General features: G+C 42.9%; 1 protein-coding gene across 3 annotated transcripts in view; it reads left to right on the top strand.

The window, feature by feature from the left end:
• Positions 1–23,915, top strand: part of DGKG (diacylglycerol kinase gamma) — a 178,500-nt gene that overhangs the window by 41,841 nt on the left and 112,744 nt on the right. For 2 of the 3 annotated variants that reach the window (XM_037027530.1, XM_037027531.1), the window contains exons 3-7: positions 5,585–5,661; positions 13,372–13,537; positions 14,057–14,114; positions 16,896–17,071; positions 20,710–20,759. In XM_037027530.1, coding sequence (XP_036883425.1) covers positions 5,585–5,661; positions 13,372–13,537; positions 14,057–14,114; positions 16,896–17,071; positions 20,710–20,759 — 527 coding nt within the window. Of the gene's footprint in view, positions 1–5,584; positions 5,662–13,371; positions 13,538–14,056; positions 14,120–16,895; positions 17,072–20,709; positions 20,760–23,915 lie in introns of all 3 variants that reach the window. The other variant, XM_037027529.1, reaches the window with a different exon arrangement.

Genomic DNA, 23,915 nt, shown 5'->3' on the forward strand with positions numbered 1-23,915 from the left:
TTTTTCTCTACGCCCTTGGGCAAATAGGACAAGCATGCCAAGACCCATTCCTTTTCTAGCCCTCATTTATTCCATAAATCTTTATGGAACATCAATTTTATGCCAGGCAATGGGCTACAGACTGAGGAGAAACAGTGAACCGGGACAGAAGTGTAACTGGAAGGATGTATCAATGCCTAGGAAGGTGGATCTTCTCACACATGCTCCTCATATTCTGCTCTGGGGCCCCATTCATCCTGGATGAAAAGATGGGCCTGCTGATGCAGCGCTCTTGGGCCTGGCATCTCCGTCTTTCCAGGACCCCTGAAAATCCTCCTTCTTGCTTTTGTGCATCTCACTGTGTTCTTGTCTCCCTGGAATACTTAGAAAACCTACACATCTCAACCTTCATCAGAAAAAGGAAAGTCTGGTCATTGTTTTTCCTCATGTGCCAACTTTCCTTCCCCCTCTCTCCATGTCTTTCCTTCCATGGGTTGATAGTCATTTATGGTCTTCTCAATCTGTAAAATATGTTCCTCTAAACTCATCATCATGTTTGTTTATTTTTTATAATTTGGTTGTTGTTTTTCCTGTGTTTTCACAGGCAAGCCTTACTAGTCAGCCTCAGATATACAGGAATGTTACTTAAAGTCTGCTCATCAAAAGGGAGGTCCGTAGACCTATTGGACATAATTGATGTTACCTAGGTTCTCAGTTGAAGTGCAGAATCTCAGGCCCTGACCTACACCCTGAGTCAGAATCTGCTTTAAACCTGATCCCTAGGCAATTCATGTGCATATCATGGTTTGAGAGGCTCTTAGGGAACTTTTAGGAATGAAGAGTTACCAGAGTGCCTTAGAATTTCACTGTCATTTGTGGGTTTTCAGATTCACTTTTTTAAAATGTTGATTTATAGTTATTTCAAAGTGTAGTGGTCCGACTAGGGCTCAAATGTTCAGTGTTCTTAACTGGAAGATGGTCCATAAACTTTGGGTCCTAGTTTCGGCAGCACATAAACTATAAACACCGAAGCTCCTGATTTATCTGCATGTTCAGACAGAGGGCATCCGTGTCCCACACAAATGTGGCAGCAAAGGTGCCTATGAGTAGGGCCAAGTTTTCTCCTTAAAAGGGCCTTGAATTTGCTTGAACACTAAGAGCAAGTGCTTGGTTAAGGTCCCAGAATTCTTGGCACATAAAGCATAGAGAGACGATTTTGGATTGAAACTTCCTTGGGTATTTGTTACCACCCGTGCCCTTGATCACAGAGAAAAGCCTTCTACACCCCTGATTTGAGCTAAAAACGCATGCCAATGGTCCTGCCGGTCTGGGCTTATGGAAAACATATCCCCACCTTGCCAAGCATCTGAGTAGGTTGCCCTGTTGGGTGGAGTTCTTCAGTGTTATCCACGTAAAGGACAGGGAATGTCTGCCACTCATGGTTTTAGATTTAGCAGAGTGAAAAACATTTTTTCCTTTTACAGAATTATCCAATATGTGCAGCCACTTAAGGCATTCTTCATGTCTCCTAATAAAAACCCATCCATCGAACAGCAGTTGTGAATCTTGACTGTACTTTGGTACCCGTGGGGTGCTTCCAAGTATGCTGATTCCTGGGTTCCCCAAAGAGGCTGACTTCGCTGGTCTGAATGAGACCTGGTTTCAGTGTGTTATAAAACTCCTCAGGTGATTCTAACATGCAGCCAGGTTTGAGAGCCACTGTCATAAAGGAAGGGACTTATTTTTCTCATTTCCCAGTGCTCATGTATCCAGTGAATCCAGCACCTGTGTCACATTGTTAGATATGTTAGAAATCACAGTCACCCACTCACTAGCTGTGTGCCCTTCAAAAAAGAGTTGTTTAAATTCCACAAACCTCAGTTTCTTCTTCTCTAAATAGGGATAATTATTACATTAGAAAGTCATTGTGAACATTTAAATTATATCAGGTGACTAGGATAATGTCTACCACTCAACAAAATAGGAATTGTTGCCAATGATGGTGGACATTTAGAAACAGAGCTTGATCTCCTCTGAGTCTGGAGGTGGTCTTGTAATACAGGCTCTGACTGGGAGTTCTCTGCTGAGCTTGTGCTACTGGGCCCACAGATGGTGCCTGAGGTAAGATCAGGGAATGCTCAGAAGAGACCCCTCATTAAGATGGAACAAAATGGAGCAGTGCCCACTTACTCCCCAGGAGAGAGAAACCCAATCCAGGAATCTGTTGAGAAGAAAACTCTGAGGCCCTGGCTGGTGTTTCAGTTGATTAGAACATCATCCTGATACACCGAGGTGGTAGGTTTTATCCCCCATCAGGACACAACCAACCAAGGAGTACATGGATGGGTGGAACAACAAACTGATGTTTTTCTCTCTCATTCTCTTTCTCTCCTCCCTCCCTCTCTCCCCCCACCCTTCCTCTCTCTCTAAAGATCATTTTTTAATGAGGACATTTTTTAAATATTTTATTTATTTATTTTTAGAGAGAGAAAGGGAGGGAGAAAAAGAGAAATATCAATGTGTGGTTGCCTCTTGAGTGCCACCTATCGGAGACCTGGCCCACATCCAGACATGTGCCCTGACTGGGAATTGAACCAGCAACCTTTGATTCACAGGCCAGTACTGAATCCACTCTACACCAGCCACTGTGATAAAGTATCAAAGAACATCTGAGGAGAAAGTAATGGGTGTCACATTTGAGAATTAGATTGTCTCTCTTTTTCAAAAGGGAAAGGCCTTGGTGCTGTGAGCTCATAAAAGCCCATAGAACAAGTAAATGTGGGGTGAGGAAGACCCCTCAGGGAAATCTAAGAGCCAGTAATTTCTTGCATTGTTTGCTATTTAGTTTTAAGATACGAATCAGAAATTTTAAAATATATACTTCTTAGTTTTTCTTTTTAAAGCCTGTTTACTTGAATGTTAACATGTGATAAATATGTGTGCGTGGTGTGTGTATATATACATATATACATATATATGTTGGGGTGTGTACAATCCATACATATCATTGTATATCTACATATAGATATGCATCTTATACATTTAAATACAAAGCAAGATTAGATCGATAGCATTTAGAACCAAAGGATTTCTGTTAGGATGAACTGTGGAATCTCCAAAATGTGACAATAGTCAAAAGAGCATAAATTCAAATGAAATTACTCTCTGGGTTCTCAACCAGAATGCTGCTCCACATTATTCTTGCAGAAGCCACCAGGAGGGCTCCTGTTCCAAAATGCGCTTTTATTTTCCTCAGTTTGGCCACTCTGGCTGAGCTGAAAATCACCCACTAAAATAGATTCTAAAAATAAGGGCTTTGAAAAAATAACTAAGCTACTCATAGAATAATTTGAGTATAATTTGTGTATGGCATTAACTGAGCGCTGGTTCTAAACTCTTCCATTGGGTTGCCAGAGTGACCTTTAGAAAACAGAGATCGAGTTATGTTACTCCACTACCCAAAATTCTTTAACAATTTCAAATTAATGCTCTTAACTTGGCATTCAAATCTGGCCCCCTCAAATCTGGCCCCCACAAATCTGGCCACAAACTACTCTCTGGTTTTCACTTTTCCCAAATGTTCTGTGGTACCCAACTCCACATTTGTTCACCCTGTTCCTTCTGAAAATACCCTCTTCATTTTATGTCTGTATTTCAAAACCTCATGCATTCTTTACATCCCAGCTCAAACGATAACTTCTTCGTGGGGTATCCCCAGTCTCTGCCCCAACACCACTCCCATCCTAATTTGACTTCCAGCCCACTTCTTTTACCTCTTCCAGCCCATGCTTCCTAGAGCTTCATATTATTGCTGTAGCATTAGTTATACTTTTCCTTGTTTTGGCAAACGTTTGAGAAGAAATAATGAATTGTGCTTAAGGAAAAGTAATATTGGCTTTTAAGGATTTTTTCATTGTTATTCTATTACAGTTGTCCAAATTTCCCGCCCCCCCGCCCTCCTCCACCCATCCCAACCTTCACTCCCACAGTCAATCCCCTGACAAGTCACTTATTTTTTTTCTGAATTTCAGATTTTTCATCAGTAAATTGAAGAAAATATTACCAAATTTTAGTGGAATGGTAGGGGATATTATATGAGAATGTGTAGTAAAGGTCTCCAATAAAGGGAGGCTATTATTAATGACCACAATGGTTCAGATCATCTCCTCAACTAATTCACAAACAGTACCTCACAGCGTCTTAGTCTCCATAGTGTTTTGTGAATTGAATGGAAACAGCCCAAATTGATGGCATCTGCTGCCTGGATCTCACTGAACTATTAGTTTTTCAACATCTGTTTTGAATTTCAGAAAGAAATGTCCATTTTTAGGCATCAGCAGCATTTTCCTGTAGCATTTCAATATGTCTCAATCTTGAAATGATTATAACTTGTGCTTGATTGAATCCAAGTCAGCAATGCCATGGAGAACAGCCCAACCAATGAGCACGTGCACTCCACATGGGCCTAAAAGACCATAGTCCCCTCTACAAAGAGCCTAAACACCAAAGAACACTGTGTCAGCTTTTAATGCCATTGCCCTTTGCTTACGTGTCTAAACAGTGGCATTAATGAAACTTAAAAATCCCCCAATTATCCAGAATCCTATGAAACAGGGAGAACTCAGAAAGCCTGGTTTTCTTCAGTGTCTAGAGTGTTGGTATCAACACTGATGCACTCAGGATGTGTTTCTAATAACAATCAGAGACCCTATTTTCTTGACTCTTAATTGCTTTATAAATCTGGCACCCACCAAAGAATCCACCATTTTCTCCAATAGTTTCTAATTTATTTTCTATGGAAAGCAGAATTTTCTAAACCATTATTTTTCATGAATCTTCTTAGTCTCTGTTTCAGCACCAAGGACAGAGTCTCACACAGCTTAATGCCCACTCATCCTATTTAAGAAAAATTTAAATGTTTAAAATTTTTTGTTCAGATATTTTTGGTATCATAGACAAAGACATTCTAGCCTATTGCAACTATCAGTGTAGAACTAAGCTAGGAGATGGGTAAGGTAGACAAGGTAATAATAACACTACCTGACAAATGCTGTTACGGTTATGTACAAGTTACATGAGAACCAAGGGAGCGAATGACTGATTGACTTCTCTTTTCAGAGAAGCTGATATTTCAGCTGGGCACTGAGAATTGAGTGAAGTTTACAAAACAGAGAAGAAACAGCATGAAGAGTACAAGATTTATTCAGGGATTTCTGGAAATGTGGTTTGATGTGGCTGAAAAGTGAGGTAAATGGAAGGCTAAGGGTCGAGTTAAGAAACAGACTAGGTCAGATGACCAAGTGCCTGTATATCAAGATAAGGGTGTTACACTTTATCCTAGAAAAACTGAGAGCCATTGAAGGGTTTTAAGCAGGGACATGACCTGAGTAGATTTGTGTTTTAGTAAGATAGTTCATACAGCAAGAGAGAGAATGTACTGAAAAAAGGGAAAGGAGAGGGAAGAGCAGAAGGGTGACACTTACCCATAAGATCCTGGGAGTGAGGGGCTGTTCCATCACAGCAAAGGTTAGACAGGGAGAATTTACTTGGCCCATCTCCCATTAGCTCTTCACCAGTGTTTCACATGTGGACTGTGTCTCTACAGATTCTCCCAAGAAGATAAAGGATGTCTTGTCTGAATTTAATGAGAGTGGAAGCCTCAAACAATATCAATTACATGAGGTAAGAACTTTTCCATTTCAAGCCTTTAAAAACTCCATGTTCTAGCCTTTCTATAATTTGTTTTTCTCTTGGAAGTTTACTCACTTTGAAGAACTTGTTTCTCAACATATTTTCTCCTTTCTCAAGTGAACCATTGGTTGTCTGGAATTATACATTTCCCAAGTTCATTCAGCTTCTCACTCTCCTAGAAGACTACATCATGCCTTTTCACTTTTCAAAACTCTCACTCCCCCTCCCCTCCTCATTTTCAGTTGATCACTGTGTTTTTTACTTCACTGGGAACCTGGAACCAGAAGAGATCTTCCACAAGATTTTCACCCACTCACATACATTTTCTCCTGTAACTAAGAATGAAATCTTCATGCTTTTAATTCTAGTCCCTTTACTTATGCACTGATTTCATCTTCTCCTGGTCTCTTGACAGGTGTCGCAACACTTCTGCAACACTTCTGTCTATCATCTAGCTATCTATTTCTACCTCTATTTCATTCACATCACTTTTCTTCTATATGTTTTATTTTTCTAGTCAACATATAGACATTTCTCATATAATAAAAAAATTTTCCTGTTTCCACTTCCACATCCAGCTACCATCTCATTTCTCTCCTGCCCTTTATAGCAAAGCTGTGTAAAAGATTTGTCTATACTCACTGCCTCCAATTTCTCTTCTTCCCACATTCTTGAAAGCTCTGTGATCAGCATGTAGCCCCTACAGCTGACCCTGAAAACCGTTAGTCAATATAGCCAAGGATCTCCATGTGGCTAAACTCAATCGCCATTTTACTCGGCAACATTGGACATCGTTGGTCAAATCCTCCTCCACTTTCTTCACTTGGTTTTCAGGCTACCAGACTCTCTTGGTTTCCCTCCTGGTTTAAAAATCAAATAAGCATCTCAAGCTTAACATACACTAGACTGAGCTCCTTGATCTTTCTCTATAAAACCTGGTTTTACCAGCAGTCTTCCCACTTCAGTAAGTGACAACTCCATTTTTCAAGTTATTCAATGTAATACTATGGAGTCATCGTTGACTTTTCTCTTTTTATCACATCCCACATCCAATTGATCTGCAAACCCTGTCATTTCTACCTTTAAAATACATCCAAAATCTAGCCATATCTCATCACTGGCAGTGCTTCCACCCTGACCTGAGTCATCACTGTATTTTGCCCAGATTATTGCTCTAGTCTTCTAACTGGGCTCCCTGTTTCTGCTCTTGACTTTTAAAGTCTAGTCTTCACACTCATCCTGAGCAATCCATTAAAACTTAAGTCAGATCATTTTACTGCTCTGCTCAACAACCTCTCATGTTTTCCCCACCACCTGCTCAGAATAAAAGTCAAAGTCATTACAGTCTGTACCTCCTCCCTATGCTCAGACCCCATCTCTTGCTACTTTCCTTCTCTCATTCCCTTCCAGCCATATTAGCCCCTTGATGTTGTCAAACAAGCCAAGGTCGCTCTAACCTCAGCACCTTTGCACTTGCCTTTGCCTCTTCCTAGAATGATCCTCCCCCCGACTTCCATATTATTCATTTTCTCACTTCCTTCAAGTGTTGGCTAAAATTATTTTCTAAGTGAATATCACCTTCTCTATCTTCCGGCTCTGCCTTATTTTCTTCCTATTTTCTCACCACCTGTCACACTATATACCTTACTTATTTGTCTGTGTTTCCCACTAGAATATTTTTGTTCACTGCATTTCCCCACCAGGGCCCAGAAAAGTATCTGACACATAATAGGCACTCAGTAAATAAGTGTTGGATAAATAAATGCATGCAAGACCTCCCCCCCTTCATATTCAAGTCATCTTGAACATCTAGGCACTGTGCTGGGCACTATAGAAAATATAAAGATGAGAAAACATAGTTTCTACCCTTTGAAACTTAATTTCTTACTGACAGGATCAAGTTTAAGAGCCATGACCCTGTATTTACATGGTTTTAGGTTCGATCCCTACCTCTACCGCCAGCCAACAATGTGTCCCTGAATAGTATTTCACCTGTCTGAGCCTCAATTTTTCATCTGTGACCTAAAGTTAAGAACAATGACAACAAAAGATCTTGAAATTTGCAGATAGTAGATTAAATAAGGTAATTTTTTGCAAAGTGTGTAACACTTAGATAGGACACTTAAAAATGGTACCAGACCCTGACTGATATGGCTCAGTTGGTTGAGCATCAGCCTGTAGGGAGAGGGGTCTCCTATTCGATTCCCCATCAAGGCACATGCCTAGGTTGCAGGTTTGGTCCCCAGTTACAAGGTGAGTAGCCACTGGTTCAATTCTAAATTGCGCCACATGCAAGAGGCAACCGATGTATATTTTTCTCTGACATCAATATTTCTCTCCCTCTCTTTCTCCCTCCCTTTCCCTCTCTCTAAAAAAATAAATAAATACTTTATTTAAATGGTACCCATTATTTATTACTCTCTTTCTGTCCCAGTTCCCCAGAATGTTTTCAACTCAACTCCCTCTTCCCTGGTCCTGTGTCCTTTTTGAGGGCCTGTTGCAGAAAAGTGACTTATCAACAGGATAAACTTGAGGAAAGGCTGACCACTTGTTTATTCATATTGTTATCCTTCAAACAAACCCATCATTCAACTTCCCTTTTGGGCACTGGGAAGGAATCAACAGAGTTCATGCCTTCCAGGTACATCTGGGAGGAGCTTTGGATAAAAATGCACCAGTTGCCAAGAGAAGAGAGCCAGAGGAAGGTTTCTGGAACCTAAGCTAGACTGAGAATACACCATTTCAAAAACATTCCTAAAGAGGAGCCATGTGGGGAAGATGGCAGAGCCAGCAAAGAACTCCCTGTCTCCCACCCTCTCCAAAGAGGAACAAAGCCTGATGGGGGGGACAGGGGGGGCTGCTAATCAGCCAGTCGCCCTGAGGGTGACAAGTGGGAGGAGAACAGTTTGGTCAGGGCTACCCAGGGTGTGAAGGCCATGGGAGCTTTCAGAAGCAGGGAGCAGTTTGGCTGTTATAAGCACGCTGCCACCCCCACCTCCATCATGCTGGTCCCCACTCTTTGTGCTCCTGGCACTGCCGTGTCCCAGAGGATCTCTGCCACTCTGGTTTCATTCTCTCTCACACTGTGGCTGACTTCTAGTAGGTGTAATGTCCCAGCATGGGGTTAGAGAAACAACAGTGTTTAATTTCTCTTGAGCATGATGGCTTACTGCTGCTAAAATGTCTCAATGAGGAACCAGTTAGCTGCGGGAAGGGACAGGTTGCTAGGAAAGTGAGGCGGGGTTGCAGAGCCGAGCAGGGCTGCATCTGCCCACGCCAAGCATGCCCAGCCCCTCAGCATTGTGTGATTTTTTTAGAGAGCAGAGTGCAGCTGAAGACAGTCAGGAAGTGAACAAGGGGGACACGGTGGCTTGGTGGCACCTGAAACTCAAACACATCAGGGCACAAATCAGCTCTCACACTGCTTTATGACTTTGAGCAAGTTATTTATACTCTCAGAATCTTTTTCATCCACAAATGGCAGTAACAGTCCCATCTCCCACTGCTGTTTTGAGACTTAAGAGAGATCATGTATGGAAAGTGACCAACACAAGCTAAATTATCCATCTAGCTCCACCCCCCTTTCTTGACCTGTGTAAGAATTAACACATTCTCTTTACACAGCTTGCAGCAACAGTTGCGTAGCTAGTTCTTGCACGAAAGTTGCAATTTCTCGAGAGAAAAAAACAGGCCTGAACAATGGCGGTGGCTATGATGTTACTCCAGGGCTCAGAGAATTGCCAGTGTGCCTCATAGCAATTAGTTATCTGGTTTGCACATAGTACCCAGCCACTCCCTACCCATCACAAATTTGCCAGCCAGCTACTCTGAGCCTGACCTGTGCTCATAAAGAACTTACTCACTCATAATCCAGGTATCATTTTGACAATGGCACACAGTCACATCTCTTGGCCTACTGCAACTGGGCTGTTTAGAAGATGTGGCAGGGAACAGGATGTCAGCACTGAGACTTGTAACAGACACAGTAGCAGGAGCACTGGACTAGGAGTCAGAAGATCCAGCTTCTGATTTTACTCTGCCACTAGCTGGCAGTGACAAATCACTGAACTTCTAGAGCTTCAGGGACCTGGGGAGATCTAGTCCCCTCTGAACTCTTCTGATATGAATGTCCTGAGTTTCTGGGCTTATTCTATGCCATCTTGTGCCACAGGAGGGGGACATAAACAATTGAACACATGTTCAGTCATTGTTGTTTTTGAAGTTCTCTAATCAATTTGTCAGTTTCTTTCCTATGGTACCACTATGGACCTTGTTTTAGAATTATTTCAGTACCTTTACCATATACATCTGAGTCTCTTGAAGGTACGGACCCATGCTTAATGCTTAATTCATTGGTGCATTCCCCAGTGGTGTCCCATGCTGTCTTATACTTAGGAGACTCAGTTTATATGTGTTGACTGAATGGACCCCACAGTAATTGACAATCAACTGTCCTAGTTAGAAAGCCAACATTCATTAAAGTACCTATCAGAAAACACTGTGATAGGTAGTGTGGGTGATACAGAGATGAAATAAGGCATTTCACTGTCTTCCAGGAGTTCTAAATCTAGTCAAGGAACAAAGGTATATCCTGGATAACTATATATTGATAGAGAGCAGCAGATATGAGGGTCCCAAAGCAGGAACCAAGGTGGAAAAGTATAGCAATTCAGGCAGAGAAGATCTCATCTGGATTGGACTTTAGAGGATGGCTAGAACTGTAATGGGTAGAGATAGCAGCAGTTTGTGTAAAGTGCATGGAGGGTTGACCAGGAAAGACCACAGAAATCATTGTAGACAGAGTGTGAAGGTGTACATAGGCACTAATAGGAGAAAAGACCAAAATGGTCTCAGAGTTTGAAGTAGCTATAAATCTAGGTTGGAGTGGGATTATGGGAAGACCATGAATCCTAAAGTATTTAGGGAATGCACAGGATAACCCACTGGACTCTGGAAACATTACACATTAGACCTTCTATTTACATTGATTTTTATTTCATCTAATTTCTAGTTTCTAATTTCTCTTTTGTGTATGTTTTTAATTATAGTAGAGGAGCACAGTAGTGCATGTGCATAATTTATAAGTAAAGATAAATGAGAATGTGTACTTAAAATCTTGTAGAGGGACACATGGTTTTAGAAATTGGGAGACAACTGATCTCAAATCCCCTATGAGCCAACTAGAAGCCATTCATAATGGACATTTTTCAGTAGAGAAGCACTCTGCTACAGGAAGGTCAACCGGGCAAAGAAAGATAGATGGGAGGACGAGTAGATGGAGGTGAAGGCAAGGAAGCCTCTGAGACATATCCTACCATAGCAGGTAGGATACACGCAGGAGAAGTCTGAAACCAGGGTCAGTGGCCCCCTTGTCAGAGTGCTGGTACTTGGGCAATGGCCACAAATAGACTTGGATGTGACAGACATTGCAAACGCCCAGTAGACAGAAGGAAGAGACAAGAACTAGTCTCAGACTCCTGGGAGTTCAAAGCTGGGCATGGAATGTTGGGAGAATAATGGCATCATTGACATTAACAGAAACTGCAGGGTCAGAAAGAGGAGCTGATCTAGGGAGGAAGCTAATAGAAGTTTAGAATTTGAGTTCTCCTAGTCCAGCCTCATAATTTTCTGGGAAAGAAACTGAGCTTCAAAAAGTAGGAAATCAGTCATGAGATCTCCTGAATCTCACAATGATCTTATTTGGTGATCTTTCAGCTTTGGTTTTATAAAAGCATTACATTAAATTTTATTTAACTGAAATTTATTTTTCTAAATCACTTAGTACAGTCTATTTTCCAGAAATAGTTTATACTAATAGAATTCAGTTTGATGCTGACCCTCAAAAAATAGCAAGACATTTTAAAACTCAAAGCTACATTTTAAAACAGTACTTAATTAAAACAGAGCAAAGGAAAAAACAGTGCAAAAAGAGCCTTTAAAATAAATTAATAACTGCCATCAGCATTCACTTGGTCAAATCTGAAAAGAAACAACTGGATCTGTGACCTTCAAGAGAGCAGGTTCAGAGGGGATGGATCAGAATCCAAAGTGAATGAGATTAAGAAGGTGAGGAGCCTAATGTGGTCCATTTGGAGAAAAATGAAGGAGGAGGGAAGCTAGTAGTAACTCTACTAGCCAGCAATTTCTTTGGAATAGTGACCTTGAACATGCTTGCAGGTAGAGAAGCAGATTCTAGAAGATGCCCTCAGAGGCAGGGAGAGTGGGTCAAAGGTCATAGTGGATAGAAAGTAGAAGAAAAAGATTTTGCTCTTGCATACTTGCAAAAAGGAGGAGGATATGTGAGGAAGATACAGCCTGCACTGATAAAGTTATGGGGATAGAGATGGACAAAAAGAGGATGAAATAGAGACATAGAGATGTAGTTACAGAAAAGATAGAGATAGAGACAGAGATTGGTAGCTGTCACAGGAGACATGAGTCCACCCTTTGCTTAAAGATCTCTTTATCTAGTAAGAGCCTGCATCAACCTCTCTTAAACCAAATGAAGCTTCCTCTAATATGCAAAAAAAATGAACAGCCCGGCCTGGGGCTAAGTAGAAACTGCCTTATGACTTTACTACAGGGTCAAGAGTTTGTAGCCCAAGCCTGATGGTATACATGCAAGCCAGCTCCTGGTTCTGGGAAAGTTCCCAGAGCTTCCAGAAGAGACAAGGGGTTAAATGTTATCAACATTTTAGAGGGAGAGCCAAGTAGGATCCCAACAAGGGATTTTATCCTCGTGGCTGTTATTATTCACAAAAGACTGCACAGCCGATCTTGGAGTAGTGCTTCCTCAAGAGATTTCCAGGAGCATCTGCTGATTTGATGAAGAATGTGATGCCATCAAAGCACAAGCCAGTGATGACTCACTGCAAACTGTTGAGTGTTTGCTGAGTGCCACAGCCTCTTCTGGCTGGCCGCTCCCAGCCTGGGCCCAGAAGCCAGGCAGTACTGGGGGAGATACAGCAGGGAGGCATTCTAGTTTTTGGCATGTTTCTTGGTTCTGCCTTCTGTCCTCCGCTTCCTGCTCTTCTCCCAGTGCCTAAAACCTTCACAAGGACATGTTTTGAGAGCAGCGGAGCCAGACTTCCTCCCCCATTATCTTGAGGTTTGTTCAGGAAGGTGCATTATGAAAGTCATAATGGATGGAGCCTGGCCTTTTCTCTTCCAGGTTTTTCCTATTTTTCAGGACCTAAATACTCAGGAATTACATTACTCAAAGCACAAGGAGAAAACTGACATATCACAGAAGAGCCATTTCTTTCCACCGTGTTTTCAACTACATGCTTCTTCATCTTAACCAGGATTCCAGGGCACTGAGCTAGTCCTGCTCACTAGTCCCTCACATGGGTCTGGGGCCTCCGCTCCCAACATTCACTCTTCATCACTCCCCTTTCCATTTAAGTTTAGCAGTGTCTGGTTACAAAAGCCTCCTGTGGTTCCGTGCCCCACTGAGCCCTGACATGCAGCCACCACTGTTTTCCTTACACCCTCCTCCCTGCTCCCTGTGCCTGTCATTCCCTATCACCCCCTGGCCTTTCCCTTCCTGCCCCCACCACTCCACTTCCACTCCACTTCCCCTTCCTTCTGCTTCCCTTTCCATTTCCCTTGCCTGCCAGTTCCCCAATTCCTTTTTCTTCTCTCCCTGCTCTCTGTCCTTTGAGTCTCTCCACTGATTTTTCTCTTTTTGTCCCTTCTCAGACAATTAGCTATGATGTCTTCAAGCTGTTCATGAAGGCATACCTGGAGGTGGACCTTCCCCAGCCACTGAGCACAAACCTCTTCCTGGCCTTCAGCCAGAAGCCCAGACAGGAGATTCCTGAGCACCCAAAGGAGGGGACCAGTAATAGCGAGGCTGGTGCCCCAGGTACATGGACCAACATTCTCCATCATGGAAGAGGGTTTTTGCAGCTCTAACCCACTTCCCACAGGCATAGTAACTTACCTGTGGGTTGTGACTGGGGACCAGAAGACTGGGGGGCTATACCTTGTCTGATGGATCTCTCAGTAAGAGGAATAGAGGGTATAATTCTGCCACTCAGAATCATAGGGGAGGCTGGGGGGAGGAGAAGGCACAGACTCAAGTACATGAGGGAGAAGAGAGCCTTCCACAAAGACTGCAAGTCTGTGGGTGGAGCACGGCCAGCTTGTGCGCCTAGGCAGCGGACTGCCAGAAAGAGGGTAAGGTGCAGTCACTGTTTCTGGAAACTTGGGCTATAATAGGGGAGAGACAACCAAACCCAATAAGTAAGCATGAGCCCTGCTGACACCCAGTGAGGCCACAGATACAACCCAAGCAATCCAGACCTCAGGGAAGGCCCCCTACCTGCCCATCTAAGAAGCTGGAGGCATGGGCTGGCCTTTAAATCTTATCTTTGTTCTTCAGATTCTGATATACAGAATGCAGATAATGCTGCCAAAGCCGATGAGGCCTGTGCCCCTGATATGGGTAAGTCTTTGGAAGACAAGATTTGGGGAAGAATGGGGAAGACCTCATTCTTGAGGCAGAGAAGGAAAACCTAACCAGCAGCTTTATCTCCATGTAATTGTTTGCCCCTGGGCAGATCCTTTCTGCCTCCATCTCTGGGGGCCCTGCCACACAAATGTGCTGGGATTCTGAGGCTGGGCGACAGTTCTGGGCTAAGAGACAGATAACTTTACCAGTGGATGGCTGGAGGCAGGTAGGGCAAGAAGGCAAGAGACTGCCCTGGTTGACTTCCAACAACATGCATGTGCACTGGTTTGCATAAGTTGAGAGGAGGAGCAAGGGAAGCCAGCTAACATTGTTTTGAAGATCTATTTGCCAGGCACCTCCTTTATTGCATATTTTATTTAGTCTTCACAATCATACCACTTTACATATTAAGGAACTGAGGCTTTAAAAGTTTGTAAGCCAGTATATGACCTGCGGAGCTGGGGAGCCGATCCAGAATTGTCCAATCTCAAAGCTCCTGCTCTTTCCTACAAGTCTCTGTGCCATGGTTTCTCCACCTGTAACATGAGGTGATGATGTGTTGATATGGAGGGTAAGTTAGTTATGTGTATAAAATGCTTAGCACAGTGCCTGAAACATAGTAAATGTTCAATAAATATAAAAAAATTGTTTTTCACGCCACTCTCTAGAAATGAATTTTTTTAAATTTTCAATTGTTTTTTCGATTAGAGTTGACATACAGTATTATATTAGTTTCAGGTAGGTAGGTATACTTTACTCTAAACTCATCATGGTCTTCCAAGATATCCTTCAATCTTCACCTTCAGTTTCCAAGTGCATCAGTTGGATATCCTATTCCCATAGAAGGACTCCTGAGGACTCTCTCCCTCCCAAGTTCTCTTGGAACTTTAAATACAAAGAGTCAGAGAATCAGATCTAATTGCCTACTCATTTTTGTCTGTAAAGATTGAGTAACAGCAATGACTTCCAAGTCTTGGGATGTAGCTAGGGAATAGAGAATACAGTTTTGTTGTATCTTCAAGTATTCAAAAGCAAGATATATGTGAGATACTACTAGTAAATCAGAGCTCATTGTAACGGGGTGAGAGAATTTCTCCCAGTGGATACTAGGTATAGTTCAAATCTTTTTTTCTCATCATAACAAGAAGGGATCATCAAGCTTTCAATGTTTAACTGAAAGACTGGTGAGATCAGAAATTCAGTGTGGATGGAAAGCAGAGCATGGCTGGAAATGGAGAGTTGCCTTGGGCCATACTGCTTGGACTCTCCCAGTCCAAGTACCCAGAACTTCAAAAGGAACCCAAGAGGAGTTACATTTCATTCTCTGAGTTACCACATTATCTGGCCATCGTTTGTTTTATGGCCAAAGTCTCTGAGGTACCAAAAGGCTTACTGGGGATGCTGTCATTACATGATATTTGAGAAAAGATAATTGATGACAATAATGGAACTTGGCTAACTTATTTGACCACCATGCTTCTTGGCAATATCTGTATCATTTCAGGTCTGAGAGCAACTTCCTGCTCTTAGAGAAGTGATTTTTGCTTTTGTATGGGAAGTATCAGTGTCCTGCGGTCAGTCATGAAAGGCCATTTATTATGGCTGCTGCCAAGGGAAGTATAGAGCACTTTTTTTCATCTTCTTTTGTAATTCAAGGTTTAAAGTAGAAAATCCTTCTTCTGTGAGGCCACCTTTCATGGATGTCTTAATTAGATGACCCTATTCATTAGAAGAAAGATCATAGGGTCCGGCAGACACCACAGAGAAGGACCTATCACAGCAAGGAAGAGCCACACTCTGGAATCACCAAAGATAGCCATTGGTTGGACACTCCAGCCTTCTCCCTGTTGCCCAAACAGAAAGAATTCTCATTTGATGTGCACCCTGTCACTGGACACTCAGAGATAATTTTTAGAGGGCATGGATAGAGAGAGGTTGGGAGAAAAGAGAGAACACTCAAAGTGCCTCAGAAAAGTGTGAATCACATAGTGAAATATAGATACCTAGTTTTCCAGTCAGTAATAACCTTATGTTTCTGGCCCAAAAGACAAATAATGTGAAAGATGCAGAGTTTTCCCACCTATGAAAAGAAAAACTTCAGAGGGAAAACTTACTTTATTTCAGTGGTACAGTAAGCCACTTTCTGCGTTTAAAATTTTTTATTGTATTTTTCCATTACCATTTAGTCCCCTTATCTTATACCCTCCACCCGTGCATTTTCTTAATTCAACGAATTCAGCTTGCAATTAGTTGAAATTCTTTCTAGTTTCTGGAAATTAATTACATGCCAATCCTAGTTTTCTCTTTTGACTAATCATCTTTTTATTTATCATTAAATGTATTTAATGATACATTTAATACATCATTAATGAGAAAGTTGTGAAATCTCGTTTAATGAGAAGAAAGTTGTGAAAAGGTATATTGGTAAATGACCAATTGCCTGAAATTTGGAATCAAAGACAAAATTACCTTTACAAAGTGGGTAAATGACTTCAATCTGTTGGCTATTGACATTACGAAAAATTCCTGTCATCTTTTCTGAAAATTCAGAGTATAGGTGACTTTCTTCCAAGGATATAGACAGTTCAAATAGTCAGAATGAAGTCCATTCAGAGCAGAAACCCTACAAACCGGATTTCTGGTTGCCACTGATTTGATCGTGTTTATGTAACCAATGCTTTTGAAGACACATATAAACTTCGTCACTCCGCCATGAAAAGGATTTAATATTTACCAAACAGAAGTCCTTGAATGGTTTCCTCTGGCCTATTACAGAGTCAAAGATCACGGAGAAACAGGTGCCAGCTAAAGACCATGTGGCTGCAACAGCCCTGGGAAACGCTGCTGCCCAGCCTGCAGACTCCGACGCCCCCACCGTGCACCTGAAGGACGTGGCGTGTTACCTGTCCCTGCTGGAGACAGGCAGACCTCAGGATAAGCTAGAGTGTAAGTACTCAACCTGTCAAGGACTGCAACTTTTTCCTAGAGGAAGATCTAGTGTTCTGTCCATCACTGTAAACGTGCCGGAGGTTGTTCTGGGGCCACAGGAGTGGGTCCTGCCTCCTCCGGAAAGGTTTTTCTGCCCTGTCTCCAGCAGTGATAGGAATGTTTCCTAATCCACCCTGGGGCGAGGTACCAGATGCAGAGAGAGTGGGAAGTGCATCTGAGACCTTGGTATTGAGAACCAGGGTTTAGAATGGAACGGACCTCCTCAGCGCTTCTGAGACTCCCCTCCTTTGCCGGCAGGAATCCCTGGAGGCCTAGAACCAGGAAGCTGCTGCCTCCTCTTAGATTTTTCAAGGAAAGATATTCAGCATCTGTCTTCCTTCCCATATTCTGTGCCCAAGGAACTCCATTACTATGAGGAATTTTTTCCTGAGATCTAATCAGCCTCCACCTTGTTAAAGCATATTGCCATTTTTCACCCACGATTTGTTGGATTCTAGAGAAAAATGGCTAGTGCATTAAGGGAGTTGAGCTTGGCTTCACACTGCTACTAAAGTAGGTTTCAAAACATACATTTGGGAGGAAAATAATAGCTGGTGACAGAAAGAAAAGCCCACCGTGGCTGAAACAGTCTTGCAGCTGATTCACTCCAGAGATGCTCTCACTGGCCTCTGTGAGCCTACAGGAAGACTTTTAAAAACAGGTGGTGATAGGAACTTGTTAAAAATATGTGTATATTGTTCTGGCTTCTCTTACGACCTTAGCAGACATTAAGGGGAAAACATACACGTTATAGCAAAATCCAAATTCCAGTAATTAGTAAGACATCAACAAAATTTAAACATCAGCAAGGAAAAGTATGGCAAAGGTTAACACTTGCCAAGAACAGATGAAATTTTGCTCATTAACTGATCTTAAAATCATTCCCATAGGTCTGAGGTGTTAACAGTTGCAAGTCTTAAACACTAATTTGGAAGCAACTGCAGCAGATTTCTGTTCCTTCTGGCTAATGTTAAAAGTGAAATGTGAAATTATTTCCACCAGTCAGATGGATTTTGAGCTGCATTCGTAACTACCAAAGAGGGTGTGGCAGAGACTTCACATCGGTGGCTCTCAGACTTATCTCGTAATGCCAATACAAGGACACTGCCTATGGTAAAACTTGTATTATAGAAAATTGCAAATATAGATAAAAGTGGAGAGTCCGATGGACTTAGATGTTCCTATCAGCCACCTTCAACAATTACCAGTTTATTGTCAGTCATGGCTTATTTATACCTCCCACTCATTCCCTCTGCCTCAGATTACTTTGAAGCAAATTCCAGACCTTATATAATTTATGGTATGTAAATATTTCAGTATGTACCTCTAAAATATGACTTTTTCTTCAGTATAACCACAACACCATTATCACATCTAAAGAAAATGATTCCTTACTACCATCAAATATTCAGGCTATATTCACATTTTCCCAATTATCTTACATATTTTCAACTGTTTGAGTCAGGACCCAAGTAAGGTCCGTGCATTGCCATCAATTGTCGTGTCTCTTCAGTTTCTTTTCATCTTTTGCTTATTTTTTTCCTTGCAATTTTTTGTTGCAGAAACTTGATCATTTGTCCTGTAGAGTTTTCATCTCTTTTTCTTTTTTATAATTAAACCAAACAAATTTAAATTCTCCCCTGACTTTAATAATTAAAAACAAGTTAGGTTTTTTTAATGACCAAATATGCATCTTTTTGGAAATAATTGCCTGAAATCCCACCTATCACCAACACAGTAATAACAATAATAACTCTCATCACTGAACACCTTATATTTGCTGAGCACTTCCAGTGGGTTATCTCATTTTGACTTCATAATAGCCCTGGAAGATGGATGTAATTATTCTCATTGTAAATGTAAGAAAGCACAGAATTATTTGTCCCAGGCTAGGATACTAAAAGATAGGATGCTTACTCGCATATTCAGCTTCTACCCCTTACACACAGTAGGACTAAGAGAGCTCTGTGCTAGAGTCCCCCCCTGCCCAGGTTCCAGGAGCAACATAGAGGGAGGTCTGTCCTTCTTTATTTTTAAAATATTGTTGGCAGTATTATAGATGTTCCCCATTTCTCCCCACCTTTGCCCACCTCCACCCAGCCCCTCGCCCCCTCCTCTGGCCATCACCACACTATTGTCTGTGTCCATGGGCTATGTCTTTGTGTTCCCTGACTAATCTCTTCATCTTCATCTTTTATTCAGTCCCCCTCAAACCCCTCCCCGCTGAGATCTGTCAGTCTGTTCCATGTATCCATGCCTCTGGTTCTGTTTTGTCCGTCAGTTTATTTTGTTCATTAGATTCCACACATACATGAGACCAGTCATATGGTATTTTTCCTTCTTCACATCATTCCACCGTCTGTCTGGCAAGTCAGCCTTATATGCTGTGTGCCTCTGACCAGAACATTCTGAGGACTGACAAAGAATCAGAAGCCCATGACCCTACTCTAAACAACTTAACCTCAAGCCAGGGACTGCCACTGAACAAACAGGAGCTGCAGAGACATTAAAACACGGAGAAGGACGTGACAACTGAGGGCAACTGCACAGGAGTGCTGTGGCCCTGTGGGTACATGCTGAGAGATACAGAGTGGCTGTAGGGGAAGGGTGGGTCAGGGGAGGCTCACAGAGAAAGCCAGCATGAGGAAGGGAGTTACAGAGGGAGAGGAAAGTGAAGACATGCTCAGCTTGGCCCCCACCCTTCTTCCTTCCGAGACCACAGACAGGCTCTCTACCTTTCAGGTGAACAAAGTGCAAGTTTCCAGGTCCCACAAATGAACATTTAGTCCTTTGCCCAAATGTCTGTCCCATGTCTTCTTTATCCTATATCACCTCTCTACTGTTAGAACATCATAGAGGATATCTGTGAATACCACATCGACATTCTATTCTTTTAGAAAAAGAAACACAATAATTTCTACAATAGTAACTACTTCTTAGCATTATGGAGGATTAAATAACTAATAATGATAAAGTGACTTGTACCTATTAAATGCCTTATATAAGTGTTTATTAATGAAATAAAATTAAAAAATAACATCTGCTGTGTGCTTTCTACATCCCACACACTGCAGATTAGGCATGTAGTTTACATGTTATTCCTCACTTTTAAAAATCTAAGACAAAGAAACCATTATAAGCTCCATCTTACAGATGAAGAAACTGATCCTGAATGACTTAGTTAACTCCCTAGAGGGGGTAGGGCAGAGCCAAGATTTGAATCAGCTTCATTCCACACCCTTTTGTGAGCAACAGAGGCAATGCTCCATCTGTACTTCCGGTGCCCCTGCCCCACCACCAGCTGGGCGTGCTTTGAGTTGTGTTCCAGTGATGCTGAGAGGTCTGAATGCTCTATAGGGAATCGCTCTCATAACCTGGATCTTGTCAGTCCCAGAATCCAGGTGGCTTGGTTCTCCTCCCCCTCCCCACTTCTCTTGAAGGAGGTCAGACGGTGCCTTTGGAGGGTGGGTGAGCTGGCTGCGATGGCCTCTGCCGCAGTGGTGGTCAGAACTGATCTAAAACTGTCAGCAGCAAAGCTTCAGCCAGTCCCTGGTGCTTGGAGGATGCCTCAAGCCTCATCTCTGTGTTTCTTGCAGTCATGTTCCGTCTCTATGATTCAGATGAGAACGGTCTTCTGGATCAAGCGGTAAGCTCTCCAAATATCCCTTCTGGATCCATGAAAGGCAGAGGAAGAGAGGAACAGATGGAGAAAGAGTCTGGAAATTCTTTATTATAGAGTCCTATCTTTATAAGAATAGCAATACCTCAATACAGGCTGCAGAAAAGAGTAGAACCCCTACCTTCTATTTCCAAAGAGCCAGCCTGGAGGAGAGTGAACTCCAACTTGCCTTTTCATTCCAGAAGCCTGGGATTATAAAAATCTCAGAATGGGAGATCCTTTAGTATCTTATCTAGTTTAATTTCCTAAAGGGTTCAGAAATTCTTCCTGAAATTCCCTGCTGTAGTCCAAGAGCAGAAGAGAGGAGCTGGGGGAGGCAGCAAGACCAGTGCAGGAGGGCAGGAGGAGGGCAGATAACTGCAGGTGTGCTCTGGTGTTGCCTTTGCCATCCTCTGATGCTCCAGGGCACTAACTTTAGGAATTTGGTTCTGTCTGCTTTGAACACCTGACCTTATCTCATTGCACCTGAAAAAGCCTGAGACTCACCCCTTTCCCTCTGGAATAGGCAGGGATAGGTTAGAGACTGTGGAGTGAAAGGAAGAATGGAAAAGGAATAAGGCAGAGGGCAGAGGACGAAAGAGTCATGCAGGCCTTGTCTTCATGGCTGGCAATGTTAAAGATGGGACTCACTGACAGAAAGGCCCTGAGGTTGAGGTGCATAGGGTCGAGTCAGAACAGAGGAAAGAAGAAAGGGAACAAGTCCACTAGACCAACTAAATCATCCATCCCAATGCCCTCCAAACCCCGGAGTGTCTTTATGGGAGCCCTACAGCCACAGGGCAATGTTGTGCTGTATGTCATGCGAGGGAACAACCAAAGAATCACAGACCCTCAAGCATTTGGTCAACATATGTTTATTAACTATCTACTATGTGCTAAACACTGGGGATACAGCAGTGAGCCAGCTGACAAAAAGGATAAACAGCCCTCATGAAGCATTCATTCTAGTGCAAACACACACACTGAAAAACATAGTACGATGTGTGCTAGAGATGTGTGCTAGAAGACAATTTAAGGAGGGAAAGGAAGTGTTGAGGGGCACTGCACTTTTAGCTAGAGGAGCTAAGGAAGGGTTCCCTGAGGGGGGGACAGCGGACAGAGACTTAAAGGAGGTGAGAGACTGTAAGTCCTGGGGAAACACCTAGGTCCAGAGGAAGTGCCTTCCAGGAGAGAGGACAGGGAGTGCAAAGGACCCCAGAGGTGCCTGGAGTGTTAGCAGATTAACTAGAATGCCAGAGTGACTGTAGCAGAGAGTTCAAGGTGAGGTCAGAGTGAATCAGTGATTGGAGACGAGGTCAGAGAAGAAGTGGGATGAAGGGTAGAGAAAGTTTACAAAGTATCATCAAGCCTTTGAGGTGATTGAAAGGGTTTGCTTTTTACTCTGGGTAAGTGGAGAACTGTTGGAGATTTTGAGCAGGGGAGTGACATGGGTGACCTGGTTATAACAGGATCACTCTAGCCTCTGTGTTGTCTAGACTGCCGGGGTGCAAGCAGGAATCCTAGGTAGGAGGTTATTGAAATCAGCAACACAGGAAGTGATGGTCAGTTGCACCAGGGTAGAAGCATTGCAGATAGTAAGAAGTAGTTAAATTTCAGATGTGTTTGGAAGGTAATATTGGTGGACGGAAGCAGTCTCAAAAGAGTTACCTGATTCAACTTCCCACGGAGAATCCCTGGCAGCTGGACACCTAGTGTACTGGGTGAACACTCCCAGTACTGGAGAGTTCACCCACTGCCAAGGGTGACTTAGAAAGGCTTCCTTCCAGCACAAAAGGCATCTCTAGACTGCCAGGGAAATTTCAACGTCAAATCTACTTCTTCCCCTCCCCCTTCCCCACCACAACCGTGAGGCCAAAATAAGCCAGCCCTCAACAAATCCCTCCCTATACCCCTCGTTTGCTTCTGCCCTCTGTGGCTGACCAGGACAGCTGACCAGTGGAAAACCAATTCTACACAATCAGCCTTCCAGTATTTGGAGGTACTTCCACATCTCCTCTGAAATGTCCCCCAAGCTCAAATTTCCCGATTACTACACTGTTTCCCATAAGGCAGGCTTAAACACCCACTCTGGTCAAGTTCTGGTTTGTCAACACCGTTCTTAAAACGTGCCACAGAACTGAACCCACGGCTCCATGACTCGGTAATCATCCTAATGTACCCGGGTAGGCATCAGGCGAGCTAGGTCTGCCTGAAATCTGCCCCCTCTGCTTCCTGAAAATGCCCATCCGTGTTCACAGCTCAAGGACGAGTCTAATTCTCAGTTCCCAAATCACGTTGTTTTTCTCATCGAATCTTAGTCCCAACTGGACTCACAGACTCTTTCCATTGGAACTTCTGCCAAACCCTGTCTCCACCTTTCTGCCTACTTTCTTACCCACATCTTCCACCTCATGTGCAGTTTTGCAATGAGTTACTTTTTAACTGAGATAAAATACAACTTTTAAAAGATTTTATTTGTTTATTTTGAGAGAAAGGAGAAGGGAGGGAGAAAGAGAGGGTGAGAAACTTCGATGTGTGCTTGCCCCTTGCACACCCCCAACTAGAGACCTGGTCCACAATCCAGGCATGTGCCCTGACTGGGAATCAAACTGGAAGCCCTTTGATTTGCAGGCCAGAGTTCAATCCCCTGAACCACACCAGCCAGGGCAAAACATAATTTTTTAAATTCCTTCTCTGACTCAGCGTTCTACCAGGTGGAAGTGACACTTTTGAACCTTGCTTCAGTTCCCCAACATGTCTTCCCACATTGACCTTATTATTACCATCTTAGATCACGCCCAGGGATGCAAATGCCTCCTTGGTCTTGTGTGTCTCAATGAGACTTGGGGTACACTCATTCATTAGCCTCCAACAATGCTGTATGGTTTTACAGCCTGGCTGGTGAACCCCTCGTGAATTTCCTGTTCACAGAGTCCTAGGTTCACTGCTGGACATGATGCAGTGGAAACAGAGGCGATGCCAAAAGGAATCTAAATCACAGTGCCCAGACTAGAACAATGCAGTGGTCCCCCATCCAGCTGAAACTGGCCTCCAAGGAGTATAGCTGGATCCCAAGTTGCTAAAGCTGTGGGAATGAGGAGGGACTAAACAGAGGGGAGAGAACCAGCTTGATGTGTGAGCATT

Source organism: Sturnira hondurensis, unplaced genomic scaffold (genome assembly GCF_014824575.4).
Source record: "Sturnira hondurensis isolate 20B ecotype Veracruz unplaced genomic scaffold, ASM1482457v3 Scaffold0019216, whole genome shotgun sequence".
NCBI lineage: Eukaryota > Metazoa > Chordata > Mammalia > Chiroptera > Phyllostomidae > Sturnira > Sturnira hondurensis.